The sequence below is a fragment of the Heterodontus francisci genome, chromosome 39 (genome assembly GCF_036365525.1).
Source record: "Heterodontus francisci isolate sHetFra1 chromosome 39, sHetFra1.hap1, whole genome shotgun sequence".
NCBI lineage: Eukaryota > Metazoa > Chordata > Chondrichthyes > Heterodontiformes > Heterodontidae > Heterodontus > Heterodontus francisci.
In genome coordinates this window covers 30,675,305-30,702,826 of record NC_090409.1, presented here as the reverse complement: position 1 = coordinate 30,702,826, position 27,522 = coordinate 30,675,305, and the positions used below count along the sequence as shown (strand labels likewise).

The window sequence follows — 27,522 nt, the reverse complement described above, 5'->3', positions numbered from 1 at the left end:
ATCAACAAGACTCAGTCCGGTGTGAGGAGTGACCTCATTATCTACAAGACTCAGTCCGGTGTGAGGAGTGACCTCATTATCTACAAGACTCAGTCCGGTGTGAGGAGTGACCTCATTATCTACAAGACTCAGTCCGGTGTGAGGAGTGACCTCATTATCTACAAGACTCAGTCCGGTGTGAGGAGTGACCTCATTATCTACAAGACTCAGTCCGGTGTGAGGAGTCACCTCATTATCCACAAGACTCAGTCCGGTGTGAGGAGTGACCTCATTATCTACAAGACTCAGTCCGGTGTGAGGAGTCACCTCATTATCAACAAGACTCAGTCCGGTGTGAGGAGTGACCTCATTATCCACAAGACTCAGTCCGGTGTGAGGAGTCACCTCATTATCTGCAAGACTCAGTCCGGTGTGAGGAGTGACCTCATTATCTACAAGACTCAGTCCGGTGTGAGGAGTGACCTCATTATCTACAAGACTCAGTCCGGTGTGAGGAGTGACCTCATTATCTACAAGACTCAGTCCGGTGTGAGGAGTGACCTCATTATCTACAAGACTCAGTCCGGTGTGAGGAGTGACCTCATTATCTACAAGACTCAGTCCGGTGTGAGGAGTGACCTCATTATCTACAAGACTCAGTCCGGTGTGAGGAGTGACCTCATTATCTACAAGACTCAGTCCGGTGTGAGGAGTGACCTCATTATCTACAAGACTCAGTCCGGTGTGAGGAGTCACCTCATTATCTACAAGACTCAGTCCGGTGTGAGGAGTGACCTCATTATCTACAAGACTCAGTCCGGTGTGAGGAGTGACCTCATTATCTACAAGACTCAGTCCGGTGTGAGGAGTGACCTCATTATCTACAAGACTCAGTCCGGTGTGAGGAGTGACCTCATTATCTACAAGACTCAGTCCGGTGTGAGGAGTCACCTCATTATCTACAAGACTCAGTCTGGTGTGAGGAGTCACCTCATTATCTACAAGACTCAGTCCGGTGTGAGGAGTGACCTCATTATCTACAAGACTCAGTCCGGTGTGAGGAGTCACCTCATTATCTACAAGACTCAGTCCGGTGTGAGGAGTGACCTCATTATCTACAAGACTCAGTCCGGTGTGAGGAGTCACCTCATTATCTACAAGACTCAGTCCGGTGTGAGGAGTCACCTCATTATCTACAAGACTCAGTCCGGTGTGAGGAGTGACCTCATTATCCACAAGACTCAGTCCGGTGTGAGGAGTCACCTCATTATCTACAAGACTCAGTCCGGTGTGAGGAGTGACCTCATTATCTACAAGACTCAGTCCGGTGTGAGGAGTCACCTCATTATCTACAAGACTCAGTCCGGTGTGAGGAGTCACCTCATTATCTACAAGACTCAGTCCGGTGTGAGGAGTGACCTCATTATCTACAAGACTCAGTCCGGTGTGAGGAGTCACCTCATTATCAACAAGACTCAGTCCGGTGTGAGGAGTGACCTCATTATCTACAAGACTCAGTCCGGTGTGAGGAGTGACCTCATTATCTACAAGACTCAGTCCGGTGTGAGGAGTCACCTCATTATCCACAAGACTCAGTCCGGTGTGAGGAGTCACCTCATTACCTGCATGAGGGTGACATGTACAGTCTTTCTGTGTATTACTGACAGTGACACGGGACATACAGTCTCCCTGTGTATTACTGACAGTGAGACGGGACGTACAGTCTCCCTGTGTATTACTGACAGTAACCCGGGACGTACAGTCTCCCTGTGTATTACTGACAATAACCCGGGACGTACAGTCTCCCTGTCTATTACTGACAGTGACACGGGACGTACAGTCTCCCTGTGTATTACTGACAGTGACAGGGGACGTACAGTCTCCCTGTGTATTACTGACAGTGACACGGGACTTACAGTCTCCCTGTGTATTACTGACAGTGACACGGGACGTACAGTCTCCCTGTGTATTACTGACAGTGACACGGGACGTACAGTCTCCCTGTGTATTTCTCACAGTGACACGGGACGTACAGTCTCCCTGTGTATTTCTCACAGTGACACGGGACGTACAGTCTCCCTGTGTATTTCTCACAGTGACACGGGGTGTACAGTCTCCCTGTGTATTTCTCACAGTGACACGGGACGTACAGTCTCCCTGTGTATTTCTCACAGTGACACGGGGTGTACAGTCTCCCTGTGTATTACTGACAGTGACACGGGACGTACAGTCTCCCTGTGTATTTCTCACAGTGACACGGGGTGTACAGTCTCCCTGTTTATTACTGACAGTGACAGGGGTTTCGTCTCTCAGCGAGGGCTGCGATGAACAAGCTCGGTTCAGAGTTGCAGCTTGCCCTGTGACCTGGTGTCAATCCCCCTCGCGATACACAGGCGGTTGAGTGGTGCCTTGTGGTGTAAATAAAACAAACGCATACCGTCTCTGTTCTCCACTGCAGCCTGGCCATGTCGAGCAGCCAGAAGTCGCTGGTGACTCCAGTGGTGGTGAGCCCTCCAACCACATACATGGTATCCTGAGAAGGGATGGAGACAGCTGCATGGAAGTAGCGTGCGCTGGGGCCCAGACTCACGGTCCTTATCTCCTTGCTCCAATGCCCATCAGAGACAGAATACCTGAAGGAGAACAGACATGGGAGGATTATTGACTTGAAACGTTAACTCTGTTTCTCTTTCCACAACTACAGTCAGACCTGCTGAGCATTTCCAGCACATTTTGTTTTTATTTCAGATTTCCAGCAACTGCAGTGTTTTGCTTTTAATTTCGTGTATAGTCTCTTCATTTATTACTGGTTAAGGTGCAAAGTTACCAAATGACCCACTGCAAATGGCCGACAGTCTGGGAGTAGCGGGCACGCTGCAAATGGCCGACAGTCTGGGAGTAGCAGGCACGCTGCAAATGGCCGAAACTCTGGGAACAGCAGGCACGCTGCAAATGGCCGACACTCTGGGAGTAGCGGGCACGCTGCAAATGGCCGACAGTCTGGGAGCAGCGGGCACGCTGCAACTGGCCAACAGTCTGGGAGCAGCGGGCACGCTGCAACTGGCCGACAGTCTGGGAGCAGCGGGCACGCTGCAACTGGCCGACAGTCTGGGAGCAGCGGGCACGCTGCAACTGGCCGACAGTCTGGGAGCAGCGGGCACGCTGCAACTGGCCGACAGTCTGGGAGCAGCGGGCACGCTGCAACTGGCCGACAGTCTGGGAGCAGCGGGCACGCTGCAACTGGCCGACAGTCTGGGAGCAGCGGGCACGCTGCAACTGGCCGTCAGTCTGGGAGCAGCGGGCACGCTGCAACTGGCCGACAGTCTGGGAGCAGCGGGCACGCTGCAAATGGCCGACAGTCTGGGAGCAGCGGGCACGCTGCAAATGGCCGACAGTCTGGGAGCAGCGGGCACGCTGCAAATGGCCGACAGTCTGGGAGCAGCGGGCACGCTGCAAATGGCCGACAGTCTGGGAGCAGCGGGCACGCTGCAAATGGCCGACAGTCTGGGAGCAGCGGGCACGCTGCAAATGGCCGACAGTCTGGGAGCAGCGGGCACGCTGCAAATGGCCGACAGTCTGGGAGCAGCGGGCACGCTGCAAATGGCCGACAGTCTGGGAGCAGCGGGCACACTGCAAATGGCCGACAGTCTGGGAGCAGCAGGCACACTGCAAATGGCCGACAGTCTGGGGGCAACAGGCACACTGCAAATGGCCGACAGTCTGGGGGCAGCAGGCACACTGCAAATGGCCGACAGTCTGGGGGCAGCAGGCACACTGCAAATGGCCGACAGTCTGGGGGCAGCAGGCACACTGCAAATGGCCGACAGTCTGGGGGCAGCAGGCACACTGCAAATGGCCGACAGTCTGGGGGCAGCAGGCACACTGCAAATGGCCGACAGTCTGGGGGCAGCAGGCACACTGCAAATGGCCGACAGTCTGGGGGCAGCAGGCACACTGCAAATGGCCGACAGTCTGGGGGCAGCAGGCACACTGCAAATGGCCGACAGTCTGGGGGCAGCAGGCACACTGCAAATGGCCGACAGTCTGGGGGCAGCAGGCACACTGCAAATGGCCGACAGTCTGGGGGCAGCGGGCACACTGCAAATGGACGACAGTCTGGGGGCAGCGGGCACGCTGAAAATGGCCGACAGTCTGGGAAAAGCGGGCACGCTGCAAATGGCCGACAGTCTGGGAACAGCAGGCACACTGCAAATGGCCGACAGTCTGGGAACAGCAGGCACACTGCAAATGGCCGACAGTCTGGGAGCAGCAGGCACGCTGCAAATGGCCGACAGTCTGGGGGCAGCAGGCACACTGCAAATGGCCAACAGTCTGGGGGCAGCAGGCACACTGCAAATGGCCGACAGTCTGGGGGCAGCAGGCACACTGCAAATGGCCGACAGTCTGGGGGCAGCAGGCACGCTGCAAATGGCCGACAGACTGGGGGCAGCAGGCACGCTGCAAATGGCCGACAGTCTGGGGGCAGCAGGCACGCTGCAAATGGCCGACAGTCTGGGGGCAGCAGGCACACTGCAAATGGCCGACAGTCTGGGAGCAGCAGGCACGCTGCAAATGGCCGACAGTCTGGGAACAGCGGGCACGCTGCAAATGGCCGACAGTCTGGGAACAGCGGGCACGCTGCAAATGGCCGACAGTCTGGGAACAGCGGGCACGCTGCAAATGGCCGACAGTCTGGGAACAGCGAGCACACTGCAAATGGCCGACAGTCTGGGAACAGCGAGCACACTGCAAATGGCCGACAGTCTGGGAGCAGCAGGCACGCTGCAAATGGCCGACAGTCTGGGAACAGCGGGCACGCTGCAAATGGCCGACAGTCTGGGAACAGCGGGCACGCTGCAAATGGCCGACAGTCTGGGAACAGCAGGCACGCTGCAAATGGCCGACAGTCTGGGAGCAGCAGGCACACTGCAAATGGCAGACAGTCTGGGGGCAGCAGGCACACTGCAAATGGCCGACAGTCTGGGGGCAGCAGGCACACTGCAAATGGCCGACAGTCTGGGGGCAGCAGGCACACTGCAAATGGCCGACAGTCTGGGGGCAGCAGGCACGCTGCAAATGGCCGACAGTCTGGGGGCAGCAGGCACGCTGCAAATGGCCGACAGTCTGGGGGCAGCAGGCACACTGCAAATGGCCGACAGTCTGGGGGCAGCAGGCACACTGCAAATGGCCGACAGTCTGGGGGCAGCAGGCACACTGCAAATGGCCGACAGTCTGGGGGCAGCAGGCACACTGCAAATGGCCGACAGTCTGGGGGCAGCAGGCACACTGCAAATGGACGACAGTCTGGGGGCAGCGGGCACGCTGAAAATGGCCGACAGTCTGGGAACAGCGGGCACGCTGCAAATGGCCGACAGTCTGGGAACAGCAGGCACACTGCAAATGGCCGACAGTCTGGGAGCAGCAGGCACGCTGCAAATGGCCGACAGTCTGGGAGCAGCAGGCACGCTGCAAATGGCCGACAGTCTGGGAGCAGCAGGCACGCTGCAAATGGCCGACAGTCTGGGGGCAGCAGGCACGCTGCAAATGGCCGACAGTCTGGGGGCAGCAGGCACACTGCAAATGGCCGACAGTCTGGGGGCAGCAGGCACGCTGCAAATGGCCGACAGTCTGGGGGCAGCAGGCACGCTGCAAATGGCCGACAGTCTGGGGGCAGCAGGCACGCTGCAAATGGCCGACAGTCTGGGGGCAGCAGGCACGCTGCAAATGGCCGACAGTCTGGGGGCAGCAGGCACGCTGCAAATGGCCGACAGTCTGGGGGCAGCAGGCACGCTGCAAATGGCCGACAGTCTGGGGGCAGCAGGCACGCTGCAAATGGCCGACAGTCTGGGGGCAGCAGGCACGCTGCAAATGGCCGACAGTCTGGGGGCAGCAGGCACGCTGCAAATGGCCGACAGTCTGGGGGCAGCAGGCACGCTGCAAATGGCCGACAGTCTGGGAGCAGCGGGCACACTGCAAATGGTCGACAGTCTGGGAGCAGCGGGCACACTGCAAATGGCCGACAGTCTGGGAGCAGCAGGCACACTGCAAATGGCCGACAGTCTGGGAGCAGCAGGCACACTGCAAATGGCCGACAGTCTGGGAGCAGCAGGCACACTGCAAATGGCCGACAGTCTGGGAGCAGCAGGCACACTGCAAATGGCCGACAGTCTGGGAGCAGCAGGCACACTGCAAATGGCCGACAGTCTGGGAGCAGCAGGCACACTGCAAATGGCCGACAGTCTGGGAACAGCGGGCACGCTGCAAATGGCCGACAGTCTGGGAACAGCGGGCACACTGCAAATGGCCGACAGTCTGGGAGCAGCAGGCACACTGCAAATGGCCGACTGTTTGGGAGCAGCGAGCACACTGAAAATGGCCGACAGTCTGGGGGCAGCGGGCACGCTGAAAATGGCCGACAGTCTGGGAACAGCGGGCACGCTGCAAATGGCCGACAGTCTGGGAACAGCAGGCACGCTGCAAATGGCCGACAGTCTGGGAACAGCAGGCACGCTGCAAATGGCCGACAGTCTGGGAGCAGCAGGCACACTGCAAATGGCCGACAGTCTGGGGGCAGCAGGCACACTGCAAATGGCCGACAGTCTGGGGGCAGCAGGCACACTGCAAATGGCCGACAGTCTGGGGGCAGCAGGCACACTGCAAATGGCCGACAGTCTGGGAGCAGCAGGCACACTGCAAATGGCCGACAGTCTGGGAGCAGCAGGCACACTGCAAATGGCCGACAGTCTGGGAGCAGCAGGCACACTGCAAATGGCCGACAGTCTGGGAGCAGCAGGCACACTGCAAATGGCCGACAGTCTGGGAGCAGCAGGCACACTGCAAATGGCCGACAGTCTGGGAACAGCGGGCACGCTGCAAATGGCCGACAGTCTGGGAACAGCGGGCACACTGCAAATGGCCGACAGTCTGGGAGCAGCAGGCACACTGCAAATGGCCGACTGTTTGGGAGCAGCGAGCACACTGAAAATGGCCGACAGTCTGGGGGCAGCGGGCACGCTGCAAATGGCCGACAGTCTGGGAACAGCAGGCACGCTGCAAATGGCCGACAGTCTGGGAACAGCAGGCACGCTGCAAATGGCCGACAGTCTGGGAACAGCAGGCACGCTGCAAATGGCCGACAGTCTGGGAGCAGCAGGCACACTGCAAATGGCCGACAGTCTGGGGGCAGCAGGCACACTGCAAATGGCCGACAGTCTGGGGGCAGCAGGCACACTGCAAATGGCCGACAGTCTGGGGGCAGCAGGCACGCTGCAAATGGCCGACAGTCTGGGGGCAGCAGGCACGCTGCAAATGGCCGACAGTCTGGGGGCAGCAGGCACGCTGCAAATGGCCGACAGTCTGGGGGCAGCAGGCACGCTGCAAATGGCCGACAGTCTGGGGGCAGCAGGCACGCTGCAAATGGCCGACAGTCTGGGGGCAGCGGGCACGCTGCAAATGGCCGACAGTCTGGGGGCAGCGGGCACACTGCAAATGGCCGACAGTCTGGGGGCAGCGGGCACACTGCAAATGGCCGACAGTCTGGGAGCAGCGGGCACGCTGCAAATGGCCGACAGTCTGGGAGCAGCGGGCACACTGCAAATGGCCGACAGTCTGGGAGCAGCGGGCACACTGCAAATGGCCGACAGTCTGGGAACAGCAGACAGAATTAATGTTGCAATTTCAACCCTTCCAGATGGGAGCTCCAACCCCAAGAATTGATGAGTGCCACTTACTTGTAAATACCGCTCAGAAAGCCATCTCTGACCGACAATCCACCAAAGATCCAGAGGGTTGAATCAGGGCCTTCTACCATCGAATGCCCGAGACGCATGAGGGGGTTTCCATCCTCCTGGGGATCAACAGGTACATTCAGGACTTTCAGACAGGGCCTGTATCTCCAAAGTCACCAACGACAACCAACTGGGGCACGGGGAGAGAGAGAGGGAGAGAGTGTGGAACGACAGGGGGACGGAGAGAGAGGGGGAGAGAGAGGAACGAAAGGGTGGGGGGGGGGGGTGGGCGGAGAGAGGGAGGGAGGAACGACCGGGGGGGGGGGCGGCGGAGAGAGGGAGGGAGGACAGGGGTGACGGAGAGAGAGAGGGGAACGACGGGGGACGGAGTGAGAGACACAGAGAGAGGAACGAAGGGGGGACGGAGAGAGAGGAACGAAGGGGGGACTGAGAGAGAGGAACGAGGGGAACGACGGAGGGGAGGGGGGGGTGACAGAGAGAGGAACGACGGAGGGGGGGGGGTGACAGAGAGAGGAACGACGGGGGGGGGGGGGGGGAGGGAGAGAGAGAGGAACGACGGGGGGAGGGAGAGAGGGAGGAACGACGGGGGGAGGGAGAGAGGGAGGAACGACGGGGGGAGGGAGAGAGAGAGGAACGACGGGGGAGGGAGAGAGGGAGGAACGACGGGGGAGGGAGAGAGGGAGGAACGACGGGGGGAGGGAGAGAGAGAGGAACGACGGGGGGAGGGAGAGAGAGAGGAACGACGGGGGGAGGGAGAGAGAGAGGAACGACGGGGGGAGGGAGAGAGAGAGGAACGACGGGGGGAGGGAGAGAGAGAGGAACGACGGGGGGAGGGAGAGAGAGAGGAACGACGGGGGGAGGGAGAGAGAGAGGAACGACGGGGGAGGGAGAGAGGGAGGAACGACGGGGGAGGGAGAGAGGGAGGAACGACGGGGGAGGGAGAGAGGGACGAACGACGGGGGGAGGGAGAGAGGGAGGAACGACGGGGGAGGGAGAGAGGGAGGAACGACGGGGGGAGGGAGAGAGGGAGGAACGACGGGGGGAGGGAGAGAGGGAGGAACGACGGGGGAGGGAGAGAGGGAGGAACGACGGGGGAGGGAGAGAGGGAGGAACGACGGGGGGAGGGAGAGAGGGAGGAACGACGGGGGAGGGAGAGAGGGAGGAACGACGGGGGAGGGAGAGAGGGAGGAACGACGGGGGGAGGGAGAGAGGGAGGAACGACGGGGGGAGGGAGGAACGACGGGGGAGGGAGAGAGGGAGGAACGACGGGGGGAGGGAGGAACGACGGGGGGAGGGAGGAACGACGGGGGGAGGGAGGAACGACGGGGGGGAGGGAAGAGAGGGAGGAACGACGGGGGGGGGTGGGGTAGGGGTAGGGGGTGAGCTGTCACAGATATGTTGCGCACTCACTGAGAGTATCTCCGCGTCAGTGACAGGTTCCCAGACGATGGCTCCGGAATGCGTGGCCGTCCCGCAGTCACTCCCAGCAAATCCATCAGCACAGACGCAGTGTCCCGTGGTCTGTGGATCACCAAAGCGAGAGTTAGAAATCCCCACACATCTAAACATGGTTTAAAAACCCCACCCCCGCAAACTCTTCATTGTCTGAGACACGGGGGAACAGTCACTCCCCCAGTGTCACAGACTGTGAGGAGTGACCGTTCCCCCGTGTCACAGACTGTGAGAACGATCACTCCTCGCACCCTGTGACACGGGGGGAGCGGTCACTCCTCACACCCTGTGACACGGGGGGAGCGGTCACTCCTCACACCCTGTGACACGGGGGGAGCGGTCACTCCTCACACCCTGTGACACGGGGGGAGCGGTCACTCCTCACACCCTGTGACACGGGGGGAGCGGTCACTCCTCACACCCTGTGACACGGGGGGAGCGGTCACTCCTCACACCCTGTGACACGGGGGGTGCGGTCACTCCTCACACCCTGTGACACGGGGGGAGCGGTCACTCCTCACACCCTGTGACACGGGGGGAGCGGTCACTCCTCACACCCTGTGACACGGGGGGAGCGGTCACTCCTCACACCCTGTGACACGGGGGGAGCGGTCTCTCCTCACACCCTGTGACACGGGGGGAGCGGTCACTCCTCACACCTGTGAATTTGAAGTTACTCACCGTGTCACAGATTCCGGCCTGTGCGTGAAAGGAGCAGTTTTTGGGACAGGTCTGCCATTCACAGTCTGGTCCAGCATATCCCGGATTACACACACAGAGCCCGTCCCGGCACCGCTGCCTGGCCTGGCAGCTGGGCTGGCAATCACTGACCGTATACGTGGCGTTGAACCCATCGAATACGAGGCCCACCGCCCTGGAAATGTTTGCTTCAAAGTAAACGGTGAGGATCCCTGTCCGAATCAGGAGGAAGAATTCAGTATAAAACACAGAAAGATACTTCCAACTGCAGAGCCTGAAATTACACTGAAAATGTTGGCAAAGATCAGCAGAGAGAGAGAGAGAGAGAGAGAGAGAGAGAGAGAGAGAGAGAGAGAGAGAGAGAGAAAATTTAACCTCTGGACTGATATCATTCAGATTCCGCATTGGAAAAGTCACTGACCACAAATGCTAACCTTTGTTTCCCTCTCAAGGCAGGACTTAAACATACTTAACAGACTGCAAGAGCACTCAGGAGATCCTGAAGGCTCAGTGCATATTGGGAGCGTGAAACAGAGCGCTCTCTCCCGGCGTAACGCCGAGCGCTCTCTCACGGGGACACGCCGAGCGCTCTCTCTCCCAGTTACCTCCTTGGTGCCGATACAAGGTTTGTGAATTTACCTGAGACGGCATCCACTGTGACTGGCTTATGCCAACCGTTGCCGCAGAAGGCACCAATGAGGTTGGGGTTGGCGTAGATGGCACTGTCGCGTCGCGAATCTGCGAGGAATTCAGGAATGCCATCAAAGATGTACACATAATTTTGCTGGAATAAAACACAAGAGCAGCCCTTAATCTCATGTGTGAACGAGAGGCCGGAAAATGAAGGCTCCCTCCCGTCCTGCCCTCCAACACTCACGCCACATGTCATCCTGATGTCCGGTCTGATGGTCAGGCTGACTACTGGGCATCTGCTCTGGTCCTGGCAGGAGTGCAGAGATTCAGAGGTGGAGAGCACCCAGAGACAGTAGGCCAGGCCATTCGCTGAGATCCCGTTCCCCCTCATGGAGCCCAGAGCAGAGGATGAAATGTTCGTCAATAGGACTCGACCCACACACTCGCGGTAACAGGTTCCATTGTCCCTGCAAAAAGAACAGGTGGGATGAGCGTCAGAGTGAAAGTCACTGCCTCAACCCTGAGTCTCTCACAGCCCTGGGAGCAGTGAAAGAACATGTGGAGAAGAGTGTGTGGCGAGGGGGAGGGGCTAATTACAAGGGAGGGGGTGGGCCGCGGTGCGTGGGGGGGAGAGGTGCGCTATGGTGTGCGTGGGGGAGGGGTGCAGCACGTTACAGTGTGCGTGGGGGAGGGGCGGCTCACCGCGCGAGGGGGAGGGATGGGTCACCGCGCATGGGGGAGGGGCGGCTCACCGCGCGGGGGGGAGGGGCGGCTCACCGCGCGGGGGGGAGGGGCGGCTCACCGCGCGGGGGGGAGGGGCGGATCACCCTGCGTGGGGGATGGGTGCGTCACTGTCCACCTCACGGGACACGCAGCCAGGGCTGATTTTGCTCCCTTACCGCGGGTCCCCATAATATCCAGCGACACAGTTCTGGCAGTGTGCCCCCTCCGTGTTGTCAGTGCAAAAACAGCTGCCCGTTGCTCCATCGCAGTCTCCCATCGAGCTCACACCATGGCCATGGCAGGCACACTGCCGACAGCCGTCCTTCCCAGTGGCATTGCCGTAACTCCCAGGCCGGCACAGCTCACAATGTTCCCCCATCGTCCAGTCTGTCAGAATCAGAATGGATTCATCTTATTGAGTGAAGCATTGTCAACGTCAGAATCATCGAGCACAGGAGGAGGCCACTCAGCCCACTGTGCCCGGACTGGCCCTTTCAAAGGGCTACCTATTTCATCCCACTCCCCTCTGCTTTCTCTACTGTTCTGCAGTTTTCTTACCTTCCAAGTATTTATCCAATTGCCTTTAGACAGTTCCTATTCAGTTGGTTTCCACGCTCCTTTCAGGCTCTTCATTCCAGATCAGAACTCAATATCAAAATAAATACATTCCTCAGCTTCCCTCTGGTCCTTTTGCCAATTCCCTTCAATCCGTGTCCTCCGGCTAAAGACTCTCCCGTCACTGGGAACTCATTCACTTGGTCAACAACTCTTACTGATTGTGAACACCTCCATCACATTGCCCGCCAACATTCCCTGCTCCCGGGAGGACAACCCCAGCTTCCCCAGTCTCTCCACCTAACATTCAGCAAATCGTGCTGAACCAAGGGCCTTCCCCAAGAATGACTAACTACGGGACATTACCAGCAGTAAAGAATGGGGACTGAAGTCGACAAATCCCTTGGACCAGATGGCCTCTGTCCTCGTGTTCTGAAAGAGATGGAAAGAGGTTGTGGAGGCATTGGCTTTGATCTCCCTCGATTCTGTAGCTTCCCCCTCGCGACTCGGGGTCAAAACCCCTGAGCCAAGCCTTCAGGGTGTCCTTGCAGCGCCATCTTTGATCGCTGTGAGAGCACGCCCCAGACTCGAGCTCTCCCATGGAAGATTCGCTGTGCTAAGTGAGCGTCAGGCGTTCCCGCTACGTGACCAGTCCAACTCAGTTGAGACGGTCTCAATATGGGGTGGATGCTTGGCAATACCCGTTTGGATCAGCGCCTCAGTGTCTGGTATTTTGCCCTGCCGTCTGATTTTAGAATCACAGAATTATTACAGTGCAGAAGGCGGCCGTTCGGTCCATCACGCATGCTCCAGCTCTCCATATGAACAGTTCACTCAGTGCCATTCCCCCCCGAGACCCTGCACATTCTTCCTTTTCCTCTAACAGTCCAATTCCCTTTTCGAATGATTCAATTGAACCTGCCTCCATCACACTCTCAGGCAGCGCATTCCAGACCTTAACCACTTGCTGCGTGAAAAAGATTTTCCTCATGCCACTTTTGCTTCTCTTAACAATTATTTGAGACCTGTGCCCTCTCGTCCCCGATCCTTTCGCGAGTGGCAACAGTTTCTCCCTATTCACTCTGTCCAGACCCCTCTGTCAAATCACCTCCCGGCAGGTGCCTCGGTTTGACGTCTCATCCGAAAGACGGCATCTCCAACAGCGCAGTACTCCCTCGGCGTTGCACTCGAGTGTCAGCTTAGGTTTTTGTGGACGAGATGAGAATTAAAAAAAAAAAATTTGAGGCCTTGCTTGACTGGGAGCCAATGTATCCCAGCAAGCACAGGGGTAATAGATGAAGGGGACTTGGTGCGATTTAGGACCCGGGCAGCAGAGTTTTGGATGACCATACGCTTACGGAGAGTAGAATGTGGGAGGTGAGTCAGGCGTGCGTTGGAATAGTCGAGTCTAGAGGTTACGAAGGCTCGAATGAGGGTTTCAGCAGCAGATCAGCTGAGACAAGGGCGAAGTCACGCTGGTGTAAATAGGCGTAAATATGTGGTCAGAAGATCATCTCGGATCAAATATGACACCAAGGTTTAGTCTCAGGCAACTGCCAGGGAGAGGGGTGGAGTCGGTAGCCAGGGAACGGAGTTGGGAGCGGGGATAGAAACAATGGCTTCAGTCTTCCCAATATTTAATAGGGAATATTGTTACTGAATGTCGGACAAGCAGTCAGCTAGTTTAGAAACTATGGAGGATTGGAGAGAGGTGGTGGTGAAGTGGAGCTGAGTGTTGCCAGCGTACACGTGAAAACGAATGCTGTGCTTTCGGACGATGTCACCGAGGGGCAGCATGTAGATGAGGAACAGGAGGGGGCCAAGGACAGATCATTGGAGGACCTCAGAGGTAACGGTGCGGGAGCAGGAAGACAGGCCATTGCAAGTGTCATTAGATAGATCAGAATGGAACCAGGTGACAGCAGTCCCACCCAGCTGGAGGGCAGTGGACAGGGGTTAGAGGAGGATGGTGTGGTCAACCGTGTCAAAGGCTGCAGACAGGTGGAGAAGGACGAGGGGCAGAAAGTTTACCTCTGTCACAGTCACACAGGATTTCATTTGTTTCTGTACTGGGGCAGGGGTGGAAATCCGATTGGAGGGTTTCAAACACAGGGAGTTCCAGGAAAGATAGGCAGAGATTTGGGACTCAATAACACCTTCAAAGACTGAAGTCGTCTGACTACAATTACATAGGACCTTGGTGAGGCCACACTTGGGAATGCTGTGGACTGGTCTCCTCCTCCTTCTTAGGCAGTCCCTCGGGAACGAGGATGACTTTCTTCCACTCCAGGGTCGTGACTCCTTAGCTGACTGAATGGTCCAATTCTGGATCCGCGCACTCTGCCGCAGGTGGCGTTTGGTGATGCTCGAATTTCCGAACACTCCGTCCACTAATTGCACTTGGTCGCTGCCTGGGCATGTCGTCGTTGCTCGAACTGGCTGGCACCTTCGCAGATGCCTCTTCTCCATTTCGGGCAGTCTTGGGCAAGAGATTCCCACAAATCAGTCTAGATGTCACGTTTTTTTTCAGGGAGGCTTTAAGGACATCCTTGCAGCGTTTCCTCTGCCGTCCTGGTAGCCCCTTGCTGTGACGGAGCTTGTTTTGGGAGTCTTGTGTCAGGCATGGGGACCGTGTGACTCGCCCAGCGTAACTGACTAGGCATGGCCAGTGTCTCGACACTGGGGACGTTGGCCTGAGAGGAGACACTGATATTGGGGCGCCTGTCCTGCCACTGAATTTGCAGCATCTTGCGGAGGCACCGCTGGTGATATTTCTCCAGGGCTTTAAGATGTCGGCTGGTCTCCTTACCCAGGGAATAATATTCTTGACTTGGAGGGAGTGCAACGAAGGTTCACTAGACTGGTTCTTGGGATGAGGGGATGGTCCTATGAAGAGAGACTGAGTAGACTAGTCCTGAAGTCCCTCGAATTCAGAAGAATTGGAGGTAGTCTCATTAAAACATATTAAATTCTTCTGGGACTTGATCGGGGAGATGCTGGGAGGCTCTTTCCTCCGGCTGGGGAGTCCAGAGCTTGAGGGTCACATTCTGAGGATGAGAGGATCAGTCATTTGGGATTGAGATGAGGAGAAATTTCTCCACTCGAAGGGTTGTGGATCTTTGGAATTCTCTACCCCACAGAGCTGTGGATTCTCAGTCACTGAATATATCCAAGGTAGAGATTGATAGTATTTCGGACACTCAGGGCTATGGGGATAGTGCGGGAAGGTGGTGCTGAGAGAAAAGATCAGCCATGATCATATTGAATGGCAGAGCAGGCTCAAGGGGCCATATAGAGTCATAGAGTTATACAGCACAGAAACAGACCCTTCGGCCCATCGTGTCTGTGTCGGCCGTACAGCACCCAACTATTCTAATCCCATATTCCCCCACTTGGCCCGTAGCCCTGTATGCTATGGCGTTCTTCGGCCTTCTGAGTCCGTGCCGACCATTAATCCTACATTAATCCCATTTTTCCCTCTCACATCCCCACAATTCTCCTCTCTACACCAGGGGCAATTTTTACAATGGCCAATTTACCGATCAACCTGCAAGTCTTTGGCATGTGGGAGGAATCCGGAGCACCCGGAGGAAACCCACGCGGTCACAGGGAGAACTTGCAAACTCCGCACAGGCAGGACCCAGAATCGAACCCGGGTCGCTGGAGCTGTGAAGCTGCGGTGCGAACCACTGCGCCACACGGTCTACTCCTGCTCCTATTTCTTATGTTCTCAGAACTGAAGTTTTTCATCCCCTAGCACCATTGTAGTAAACCTCCTCTGCAATCTTTCTAAGGCCTTTACATCCATCCGACACTGTCGTGCCAAGAATTGAACACAATACTCCTGCTTTTCAGAGACAGGTTCAGCATAATTTCCTTGCTTTTCTACTCGAAAGCCAAGGAGCCTGCATGCCTTATTAACAGCCTTGTCCTGGTGACAATGTGTGTATGCACAGCCCCGGCGTCGCTGCTCCCGAAACCCCTTTAACATTGGACCATTTTGTTTACGCTGCGGGCTGAGACAGTTAGCAACACCTTACCCTGGCACTGGTCACAGTGGCCGATCCCGGGGACACAGGTGCTGTGGAAGTTACAGCCACAATCAACATCGCACTCGACGCCAGTCTGATTGAGGGACGCCGTGTCGGAGGTCCAGCCCAGCTCACAGATGCAGGAGTAGTGAGGGGCTCCACTGCACCACCCGTGCGTACAGTCATTGTAACACCTGGGAGAAGCAAACAGGAAGACCCCGAGTCATAGAACAGCTCACGAATACGGTCAACGCACTGTGAGAACTTACTGTGTGTGGTGGCGGTGGTTAATATGCAGCAGGGGGGAATGCTTGGCGAATAAAGGTGTCAGCTCCATGCAAATTAAGAAGCATCGAAGGGTTTGGGGAAGAATTATAGCGGGATTTGGGGTCGTGTCCCAGCTGCTACCGTTCTGCCCGGGTGTCATGTATCTAATCGTGCAGAGGTGTCTTCCATTCAGAACGTAACAAATAGGAGCAAACGTAGGCCTCCCCCCCAGCACAAAGCTGCACCACCATTCAATAAAATCCTCGATTTTCATTCCCAACTGCACTTTCCCGCCCTATGTCCTTATTCCTTAGATCCGGAGTCTTGGATATATTCAATGACTGAGCATTCTCAGCTCTCTGCACTCGAGAATTCCAAAGATTCACAAACCCCGTGTGAAGAAATTTCTCCTCGTCTCAGTCCTAAATGGCCAACCCCTTCTTCTGAGACGAGGACCCCAGGTTCTCGACTCTCCAGCCCCTTTCCCCACATTGTGCCCCCATCTCTCACCCTCTTGCTCACTCACCCCAACTGGTCCATATCCCCGTGCGGCCTCTTGACGCTCCTGACAGCTGACTTTCCCAGCTCGCTTTGCAGCGTCAGCAACTTGGGCACGTGACACACTGTGTCCTCGTGCCAATGACTAAGACAGTTTGTAAACAGCTGAAGCCCCAGCTCAGATCCTTGTGGCACCTCATCAGTTACAGCCTGAAAATCACCCACTTATTCCTTCTCTCGGTCTGTTAACAAATCCTCAGTCCAAGCTGACCTATTAGCCCCCAGTCGCATGAGCCTCAATCGTGAATAATAAAAATAACAACAACAATCTCTTATAACAACCAGGTGGTCAAAGTTTCAATGGGGGAGCATTTCGGGAACAGTGACCATAATTCCATAAGTTTTAAGGTACTTGTGGATAAGGATAAGAGTAGTCCTCGGGTGAAGGTGCTAAATTGGGGGAAGGCTAATTATAACAATATTAGGCAGGAACTGAAGAATTTAGATTGGGGGCGGCTGTTTGAGGGTAAATCAACATCTGACATGTGGGAGTCTTTCAAATGTCAGTTGATTAGAATCCAGGACCAGCATGTTCCTGTGAGGAAGGAGGATAAGTTTGGCAAGTTTCGGGAAGCTTGGATAACGCGGGATATTGTGAGCCTCGTCAAAAAGAAAAAGGAAGCATTTGTCAGGGCTGGAAGGCTAGGAACAGACGAATCCCTTGAGGAATATAAAGACAGTTGGAAGGAACTTAAGCAAGGAGTTAGGAGGGCTAAAAGGGGTCATGAAAAGTCATTGGCAAACAGGATTCAGGAAAATCCCAAGGCTTTTTATACGTATGTAAAGAGCAAGAGGGTAACCAGGGAAAGGGTTGGCCCACTTAAGGACAGATGGGAATCTATGTGTGGAGCCAGAGGAAATGGGCGAGGTACTAAATGAGTACTTTGCATCAGTATTCACCAAAGAGAAGGACTTGGTGGATGATGAGCCTAGGGAAGGGAGTGTAGATAGTCTCAGTCATCTCATTATCAAAAAGGAGGTGGTGTTGGGTGTCTTGCAAAGCATTAAGGTAGATAAGTCCCCAGGGCCTGATGGGATCTACCCCAGAATGCTGAGGGAGGCAAGGGAAATTGCTGGGGCCTTGACAGAAATCTTTGCATCCTCATTGGCTACAGGTGAGGTCCCAGAGGACTGGAGAATAGCCAATGTTGTTCTTTTGTTTAAGAAGGGTAGCAAGGATAATCCAGGAAATTATAGGCCGGTGAGCCTTACGTCAGTGGTAGGGAAATTATTAGAGAGGATTCTTCGGGACAGGATTTACTCCCATTTGGAAACAAATGAACTTATTAGCGAGAGACAGCATGGTTTTGTGAAGGGGAGGACGTGTCTCACTAATTTGATTGAGGTTTTTGAGGAAGTGACGAAGATGATTGATGAAGGAAGGGCAGTGGATGTTGTCTATATGGACTTCAGTAAAGCCTTTGACAAGGTCCCTCATGGCAGACTGATACAAAAAGTGAAGTCACACGGGATCAGAGGGGGGCTGGCAAGATGGATACAGAACTGGCTCGGTCATAGAAGACAGAGGGTAGCAGTGGAAGGGTGCTTTTCTGAATGGAGGGATGTGACTAGTGGTGTTCCGCAGGGATCAGTGCTGGGACCTTTGCTGTTTGTAGTATATATATATATAAATGATTTGGAGGAAAATGTAGCTGGTCTGATTAGTAAGTTTGCGGACGACACAAAGGTTGGTGGAGTTGCGGATAATGATGAGGATTGTCAGAGGATACAGCAGGATATAGATCGGTTGGAGACTTAGGTGGAGAAATGGCAGATGGAGTTTAATCCGGACAAATGTGAGGTAATGCATTTTGGAAGGTCTAATGCAGGTGGGAAGTATACAGTAAATGGCAGAACCCTTAGGAGTATTGACAGGCAGAGAGATCTGGGCGTACAGGTCCACAGGTCACTGAAAGTGGCAATGCAGGTGGATAAGGTAGTCAAGAAGGCATACGGCATGCTTGCCTTCATCGGTTGGGGCATAGAGTAAGAAATAGGCAAGTCATGCTGCAGCTGTACAGAACTTTAGTTAGGCCACACTTTGAATATTGCGTGCAATTCTGGTCGCCACACTACCAGAAGGATGTGGAGGCTTTGGAGAGGGTACAGAAGAGGTTTACCAGGATGTTGCCTGGTCTGGAGGGCATTAGCTATGAGGAGAGGTTGGATAAACTCGGATTGTTTTCACTGGAACGACGGAGGTGGAGGGGCGACATGATAGAGGTTTACAAAGTTATAAGCGGCATGGACAGAGTGGATAGTCAGAAGCTTTTTCCCAGGTTGGAAGAGTCAGTTACTAGGGGACATAGGTTTAAGGTGAGAGGGGCAAAGTTTAGAGGGGATGTGCGAGGCAAGTTCTTTACACAGAGGGTGGTGAGTGCCTGGAACTTGTTGCCGGGGGAGGTGGTGGAAGCAGGTACCATAGAGACGTTTAAGAGGCATCTTGACAAATACATGAATAGGAAGGGAATAGAGGGATACGGACCCCGGAAGTGCAGAAGGTTTTAGTTTAGGCAGGCATCAAGATCGGCGCAGGCTTGGAGGGCCGAATGGCCTGTTCCTGTGCTGTACTGTTCTCTGTTCTTTTGAAATTCCAAACATCCGACAGGCATTGATTCCTCTTTATTTCCCCAGCCTGATCCACTCTCAAAAGATTCCACCAGATTTGTCATGCTTTCTCTTTCAGAAAACAGTGTTTACTCTTGTAAGTGCCCTGTTATCAAACAATAGATCCCAGCAATTTTCCAATGACTCTTCTCAGGCTAACTGGCCTAGGATTCCCTGTTTTCTCATTCCCTCCTTTCTTGAAAGCAAGGTTACATTGACTAACTTCCAAACCATGGGGCCCGCTATAAAATCTAGGGAATTCTGTAAGATGAAAACCAACGCCTCTCCTATTGCTGCAGCCTCCTCTGTTAAGGTTCAGGACCAGGGGATATATCAGCATTTATTCTTCTACAAGAACAAACACTTGTCATTGAGAATGGAACAAATGGAGTGTGATATTACCATCTACAGACGTGACAGAACGCGACAAAGATGACCAGCACTTCAGGCTCCTGGCATACTGTGAATGTACTCGGATATCCCACTCCTAAATCACATCATTGTCTGCCAGGGGGTTTACAATATTGAGGTTGTGAAATGTACATTATAAACGCAAATTTATTTTAATAAATCTACCATTACCAGGTCACCTGTGTCGAACAATAATGTCCCTTATCGCCCCCAGCTCCTTTACGGCCCCTCGGGGAGGAGGGAGCCCGGCCCGTCGTGGCGGAGGAGGTAGCCCGGCCTCTTGAGGCGGAGGAGGGAGCCCGGTCCGTCACTGCGGAGGAGGGAGCCCGGCCTCTTGGGGCGGAGGAGGGAGCCTGGTACGTCGTGGCGGAGGAGGGAGCCCGGCCTCTTGGGGCGCAGGAGGAAGCCTGGTCCGTCACTGCGGAGGAGGGAGCCCGGTCCGTCGTGGCGGAGGAGGGAGCCCGGCCTCTTGGGGCGGAGGAGGGAGCCCGGTCCGTCGTGGCGGAGGAGGGAGCCCGGCCTCTTGGGGCGGAGGAGGGAGCCCGGTCCGTCGTGGCGGAGGAGGGAGCCCGGCCTCTTGGGGCGGAGGAGGGAGCCCGGTCCGTCGTGGCGGAGGAGGGAGCCCGGCCTCTTGGGGCGGAGGAGGGAGCCCGGTCCGTCACTGCGGAGGAGGGAGCCCGGCCTCTAGGGGCGGAGGGGGGAGCCCGGCCTCTAGGGGCGGAGGGGGGAGCCCGGTCCGTCGTGGCGGAGGAGGGAGCCCGGTCCGTCGTGGCGGAGGAGGGAGCCCGGCCTCTCGGGGCGGAGGAGGGAGCCCGGTCCGTCGCTGCGGAGGAGGGAGCCCGGTCCGTCGCTGCGGAGGAGGGAGCCCGGTCCGTCGCTGCGGAGGAGGGAGCCCGGTCCGTCGCTGCGGAGGAGGGAGCCCGGTCCGTCGCTGCGGAGGAGGGAGCCCGGTCCGTCGCGGCGGAGGAGGGAGCCCGGTCCGTCGTGGCGGAGGAGGGAGCCCGGTCTGTCGTGGCGGAGGAGGGAGCCTGGTCTGTCGTGGCGGAGGGGGGAGCCTGGCCTCTTGGGGCGGAGGGGGGAGCCCGGTCCGTCGCTGCGGAGGAGGGAGCCCGGTCCGTCACTGCGGAGGGGGGAGCCGGTCCGTCGTGACGGAGGAGGGAGCCCGGTCCGTCGTGGCGGAGGAGGGAGCCCGGTCCGTCGTGGCGGAGGAGGGAGCCCGGTCTGTCGTGGCGGAGGAGGGAGCACGGTCTCTCAGGATCCCAGTCTACTGCATCCTGCCCCAGACCCTCCCGCTCTCCCCCACTCGCTCGCGCTCTCCCAGTCTCTCTCTCTCTCTCTCACACACGCGCTCCACCAGTCTCTCTCTCACACTCGCGCTCCCCCAGTCTCTATCTCTCTCACACGCGCGCTCCCCCAGTCTCTCTCTCTCTCAGACGCGCGCTCCCCCAGTCTCTCTCTCTCTCACATGCGCGCTCCCCCAGTCTCTCTCTCTCTCGCACGAGCTCCCCCAGTCTCTCTCTCTCTCACGCTCCCCCAGTCTCTCTCTCTCACACGCGCTCCCCCAGTCTCTCCCTCTCTCACACACGCGCTCCCCCAGTCTCTCCCTCTCTCACACACGCGCTCCCCCAGTCTCTCCCTCTCACACACGCGCTCCCCCAGTCTCTCTCTCTCTCACACACGCGCTCCCCCAGTCTCTCTCTCTCTCACACGTGCTCCCCCAGTCTCTCTCTCTCTCACACGTGCTCCCCCAGTCTCTCTCTCTCTCACACGTGCTCCCCCAGTCTCTCTCTCTCTCACACGTGCTCCCCCAGTCTCTCTCTCTCTCTCACACGCGCTCCCCCAGTCTCTCTCTCTCTCTCACACGCGCTCCCCCAGTCTCTCCCTCTCTCTCACACGCGCTCCCCCAGTCTCTCCCTCTCTCACACACGCGCTCCGCCAGTCTCTCCCTCTCTCACACACGCGCTCCGCCAGTCTCTCCCTCTCTCACACACGCGCTCCGCCAGTCTCTCCCTCTCTCACACACGCGCTCCCCCAGTCTCTCCCTCTCTCACACACGCGCTCCCCCAGTCTCTCCCTCTCTCACACACGCGCTCCCCCAGTCTCTCCCTCTCTCACACACGCGCTCCCCCAGTCTCTCCCTCTCTCACACACGCGCTCCCCCAGTCTCTCTCTCTCACACGCGCTCCCCCAGTCTCTCTCTCTCACACGCGCTCCCCCAGTCTCTCTCTCTCACACGCGCTCCCCCAGTCTCTCTCTCTCACACGCGCTCCCCCAGTCTCTCTCTCTCACACGCGCTCCCCCAGTCTCTCTCTCTCACACGCGCTCCCCCAGTCTCTCTCTCTCACACGCGCTCCCCCAGTCTCTCTCTCTCACACGCGCGCTCCCCCAGTCTCTCTCTCACACGCGCGCTCCCCCAGTCTGTCTCTCTCTCACACGCGCGCTCCCCCAGTCTCTCTCTCTCTCACACGCGCGCTCCCCCAGTCTCTCTCTCACTCACACACGCGCGCTCCCCCAGTCTCTCTCTCACTCACACACAGGCGTTCCCCCAGTCTCTCTCTCTCTCTCTCTCACTCACACACAGGCTCCCCCAGTCTCTCTCTCATACACGTGCTCGCCCAGTCTCTCTCTCTCTCTCTCTCTCTCTCACACACGCGCTCCCCCAGTCTCTCTCTCACACACGCGCTCCCCCAGTCTCTCTCTCACACACGCGCTCCCCCAGTCTCTCTCTCACACACGCGCTCCCCCAGTCTCTCTCTCTCTCTCTCACACACGCGCTCCCCCAGTCTCTCTCTCTCTCTCTCACACACGCCCTCCCCCAGTCTCTCTCTCTCTCTCTCACACACGCCCTCCCCCAGTCTCTCTCTCTCTCTCTCACACACGCCCTCCCCCAGTCTCTCTCTCTCTCGCACACTCCCCCAGTGTCCCTCCTCCCCCCTCGCCCCCAGTCTCCCTCCCCTCTCTCTCGGACTCCCCCAGTCTCCCTCCCCTCTCTCTCGGACTCCCCCAGTCTCCCTCCCCTCTCTCTCGGACTCCCCCAGTCTCCCTCCCCTCTCTCTCGGACTCCCCCAGTCTCCCTCCCCTCTCTCTCGGACTCCCCCAGTCTCCCTCCCCTCTCTCTCGGACTCCCCCAGTCTCCCTCCCCTCTCTCTCGGACTCCCCCAGTCTCCCTCCCCTCTCTCTCGGACTCCCCCAGTCTCCCTCCCCTCTCTCTCGGACTCCCCCAGTCTCCCTCCCCTCTCTCTCGGACTCCCCCAGTCTCCCTCCCCTCTCTCTCGGACTCCCCCAGTCTCCCTCCCCTCTCTCTCGGACTCCCCCAGTCTCCCTCCCCTCTCTCTCGGACTCCCCCAGTCTCCCTCCCCTCTCTCTCGGACTCCCCCAGTCTCCCTCCCCTCTCTCTCGGACTCCCCCAGTCTCCCTCCCCTCTCTCTCGGACTCCCCCAGTCTCCCTCCCCTCTCTCTCGGACTCCCCCAGTCTCCCTCCCCTCTCTCTCGGACTCCCCCAGTCTCCCTCCCCTCTCTCTCGGACTCCCCCAGTCTCCCTCCCCTCTCTCTCGGACTCCCCCAGTCTCCCTCCCCTCTCTCTCGGACTCCCCCAGTCTCCCTCCCCTCTCTCTCGGACTCCCCCAGTCTCCCTCCCCTCTCTCTCGGACTCCCCCAGTCTCCCTCCCCTCTCTCTCGGACTCCCCCAGTCTCCCTCCCCTCTCTCTCGGACTCCCCCAGTCTCCCTCCCCTCTCTCTCGGACTCCCCCAGTCTCCCTCCCCTCTCTCTCGGACTCCCCCAGTCTCCCTCCCCTCTCTCTCGGACTCCCCCAGTCTCCCTCCCCTCTCTCTCGGACTCCCCCAGTCTCCCTCCCCTCTCTCTCGGACTCCCCCAGTCTCCCTCCCCTCTCTCTCGGACTCCCCCAGTCTCCCTCCCCTCTCTCTCGGACTCCCCCAGTCTCCCTCCCCTCTCTCTCGGACTCCCCCAGTCTCCCTCCCCTCTCTCTCGGACTCCCCCAGTCTCCCTCCCCTCTCTCTCGGACTCCCCCAGTCTCCCTCCCCTCTCTCTCGGACTCCCCCAGTCTCCCTCCCCTCTCTCTCGGACTCCCCCAGTCTCCCTCCCCTCTCTCTCGGACTCCCCCAGTCTCCCTCCCCTCTCTCTCGGACTCCCCCAGTCTCCCTCCCCTCTCTCTCGGACTCCCCCAGTCTCCCTCCCCTCTCTCTCGGACTCCCCCAGTCTCCCTCCCCTCTCTCTCGGACTCCCCCAGTCTCCCTCCCCTCTCTCTCGGACTCCCCCAGTCTCCCTCCCCTCTCTCTCGGACTCCCCCAGTCTCCCTCCCCTCTCTCTCGGACTCCCCCAGTCTCCCTCCCCTCTCTCTCGGACTCCCCCAGTCTCCCTCCCCTCTCTCTCGGACTCCCCCAGTCTCCCTCCCCTCTCTCTCGGACTCCCCCAGTCTCCCTCCCCTCTCTCTCGGACTCCCCCAGTCTCCCTCCCCTCTCTCTCGTACTCCCCCAGTCTCCCTCCCCTCTCTCTCGTACTCCCCCAGTCGCCCTCCCCTCTCTCTCGTACTCCCCCAGTCTCCCTCCCCTCTCTCTCGTACTCCCCCAGTCTCCCTCCCCTCTCTCTCGTACTCCCCCAGTCTCCCTCCCCTCTCTCTCGTACTCCCCCAGTCTCCCTCCCCTCTCTCTCGTACTCCCCCAGTCTCCCTCCCCTCTCTCTCGTACTCCCCCAGTCTCCCTCCCCTCTCTCTCGTACTCCCCCAGTCTCCCTCCCCTCTCTCTCGTACTCCCCCAGTCTCCCTCCCCTCTCTCTCGTACTCCCCCAGTCTCCCTCCCCTCTCTCTCGTACTCCCCCAGTCTCCCTCCCCTCTCTCTCGTACTCCCCCAGTCTCCCTCCCCTCTCTCTCGTACTCCCCCAGTCTCCCTCCCCTCTCTCTCGTACTCCCCCAGTCTCCCTCCCCTCTCTCTCGTACTCCCCCAGTCTCCCTCCCCTCTCTCTCGTACTCCCCCAGTCTCCCTCCCCTCTCTCTCGTACTCCCCCAGTCTCCCTCCCCTCTCTCTCGTACTCCCCCAGTCTCCCTCCCCTCTCTCTCGTACTCCCCCAGTCTCCCTCCCCTCTCTCTCGTACTCCCCCAGTCTCCCTCCCCTCTCTCTCGTACTCCCCCAGTCTCCCTCCCCTCTCTCTCGTACTCCCCCAGTCTCCCTCCCCTCTCTCTCGTACTCCCCCAGTCTCCCTCCCCTCTCTCTCGTACTCCCCCAGTCTCCCTCCCCTCTCTCTCGTACTCCCCCAGTCTCCCTCCCCTCTCTCTCGTACTCCCCCAGTCTCCCTCCCCTCTCTCTCGTACTCCCCCAGTCTCCCTCCCCTCTCTCTCGTACTCCCCCAGTCTCCCTCCCCTCTCTCTCGTACTCCCCCAGTCTCCCTCCCCTCTCTCTCGTACTCCCCCAGTCTCCCTCCCCTCTCTCTCGTACTCCCCCAGTCTCCCTCCCCTCTCTCTCGTACTCCCCCAGTCTCCCTCCCCTCTCTCTCGTACTCCCCCAGTCTCCCTCCCCTCTCTCTCATACTCCCCCAGTCTCCCTCCCCTCTCTCTCATACTCCCCCAGTCTCCCTCCCCTCTCTCTCATACTCCCCCAGTCTCCCTCCCCTCTCTCTCATACTCCCCCAGTCTCCCTCCCCTCTCTCTCATACTCCCCCAGTCTCCCTCCCCTCTCTCTCATACTCCCCCAGTCTCCCTCCCCTCTCTCTCATACTCCCCCAGTCTCCCTCCCCTCTCTCTCATACTCCCCCGGTCTCCCTCCCCTCTCTCTCATACTCCCCCAGTCTCCCTCCCCTCTCTCTCATACTCCCCCAGTCTCCCTCCCCTCTCTCTCATACTCCCCCAGTCTCCCTCCCCTCTCTCTCATAATCCCCCAGTCTCCCTCCCCTCTCTCTCATACTCCCCCAGTCTCCCTCCCCTCTCTCTCACACTCCCCCAGTCTCCCTCCCCTCTCTCTCACACTCCCCCAGTCTCCCTCCCCTCTCTCTCACACTCCCCCAGTCTCCCTCCCCTCTCTCTCACACTCCCCCAGTCTCCCTCCCCTCTCTCTCACACTCCCCCAGTCTCCCTCCCCTCTCTCTCACACTCCCCCAGTCTCCCTCCCCTCTCTCTCACACTCCCCCAGTCTCCCTCCCCTCTCTCTCACACTCCCCCAGTCTCCCTCCCCTCTCTCTCATACTCCCCCAGTCTCCCTCCCCTATCTCACACTCCCCCAGTCTCCCTCCCCTCTCACACTCCCCCAGTCTCCCTTCCCTCTCTCTCATACTCCCCCAGTCTCCCTCCCCTCTCTCTCATACTCCCCCAGTCTCCCTCCCCTCTCTCACACTCCCCCAGTCTCCCTCCCCTCTCTCACACTCCCCCAGTCTCCCTCCCCTCTCTCACACTCCCCCAGTCTCCCTCCCCTATCTCACACTCCCCCAGTCTCCCTCCCCTATCTCACACTCCCCCAGTCTCCCTTCCCTCTCTCTCATACTCCCCCAGTCTCCCTCCCCTCTCTCTCATACTCCCCCAGTCTCCCTCCCCTCTCTCTCATACTCCCCCAGTCTCCCTCCCCTCTCTCTCATACTCCCCCAGTCTCCCTCCCCATCTCTCTCATACTCCCCCAGTCTCCATCCCCTCTCTCTCATACTCCCCCAGTCTCCCTCCCCTCTCTCTCACACTCCCCCAGTCTCCCTCCCCTCTCTCTCACACTCCCCCAGTCTCCCTCCCCTCTCTCTCACACTCCCCCAGTCTCCCTCCCCTCTCTGACTCTCCCCCAGTCTCCCTCCCATCTCTCACACTCCCCCAGTCTCCCTCCCCCTCTCTCTCACCCCCAGTGTCCTTCCCTCTCTTTCACACTTACAGTCTCAGGTTCTCTCATCCCCTCCAGTCTCATGTGCATGCTCTCTGTCTTTCTCTCCTCCATGTCACACTTTTCCCTCTCCCCGCTAGTTCTCTCAGTCCCCTCCCAGTGAGGGGGTGTACTCACGTCTTGTTGCAGTACGAGCTCCCGTCCCCGGCGTAGCCTCGGTTACAATGGCATTCGAAGGAATCAAAGGTGTTCTTGCAGGTGGCAAACGAGTTACAGTTATCCATTTGGAGCCGGCACTCATCGATATCGGGACAGAGCCCATAGGACCAGCTGGCTGGCTCACTGAATGACAGGTTAAACAACCCGGACAATGCAGCAGAACAGTTCTCAAATCCTCGGAGCCTGGAGAAATCCCCAGCTAAACACCTGGGAAATGGGAATAGACGCATTAGACTGACACCAGACACTGCCAATCACCCAGGCGCCGCAAGCACCCCGACACCGCTAATCACACAGACGCAACCCGACACCGCTAATCACACAGACGCACCCCGACACCGCTAATCACACAGACGCACCCCGACACTGCTAATCACAGACGCACGCAGACTCCGCTAATCACACAGACGCACCCAGACACCGCTAATTACACAGACGCACCCCGACACTGCTAATCACACAGACGCACCCCGACACCGCTAATCACACAGACGCACGCAGACTCCGCTAATCACACAGACGCACCCCGACACCGCTAATCACACAGACGCACCCCGACACTGCTAATCACACAGACGCACCCCGACACCGCTAATCACACAGACGTACGCAGACACCGCTAATCACACAGACGCACGCAGACACCGCTAATTACACAGACGCACCCCGACACCGCTAATCACACAGACGCACGCAGACACCGCTAATCTCACAGACGCACGCAGACACCGCTAATCTCAGACGCACGCAGACACCGCTAGTCACACAGACGCACGCAGACACCGCTAATCACACAGACGCACGCAGACTCCGCTAATCACACAGACGCACCCCGA

At 57.9% G+C, this 27,522-nt stretch overlaps 1 protein-coding gene across 1 annotated transcript in view; it reads right to left on the bottom strand.

Moving 5' to 3' along the window:
• Nucleotides 1-27,522, bottom strand: part of megf8 (multiple EGF-like-domains 8) — a 173,655-nt gene that overhangs the window by 53,398 nt on the left and 92,735 nt on the right. Inside the window, exons 21-29 of the mRNA XM_068018430.1 lie at nt 26,645-26,893; nt 15,830-16,014; nt 11,411-11,621; nt 10,756-10,978; nt 10,518-10,662; nt 9,861-10,090; nt 9,138-9,248; nt 7,710-7,825; nt 2,417-2,612 (exon numbers count right to left, since the gene is read on the bottom strand). Of these exons, the coding sequence (XP_067874531.1) occupies nt 2,417-2,612; nt 7,710-7,825; nt 9,138-9,248; nt 9,861-10,090; nt 10,518-10,662; nt 10,756-10,978; nt 11,411-11,621; nt 15,830-16,014; nt 26,645-26,893 (1,666 nt within the window). The remainder of the gene's footprint in view (nt 1-2,416; nt 2,613-7,709; nt 7,826-9,137; nt 9,249-9,860; nt 10,091-10,517; nt 10,663-10,755; nt 10,979-11,410; nt 11,622-15,829; nt 16,015-26,644; nt 26,894-27,522) is intronic.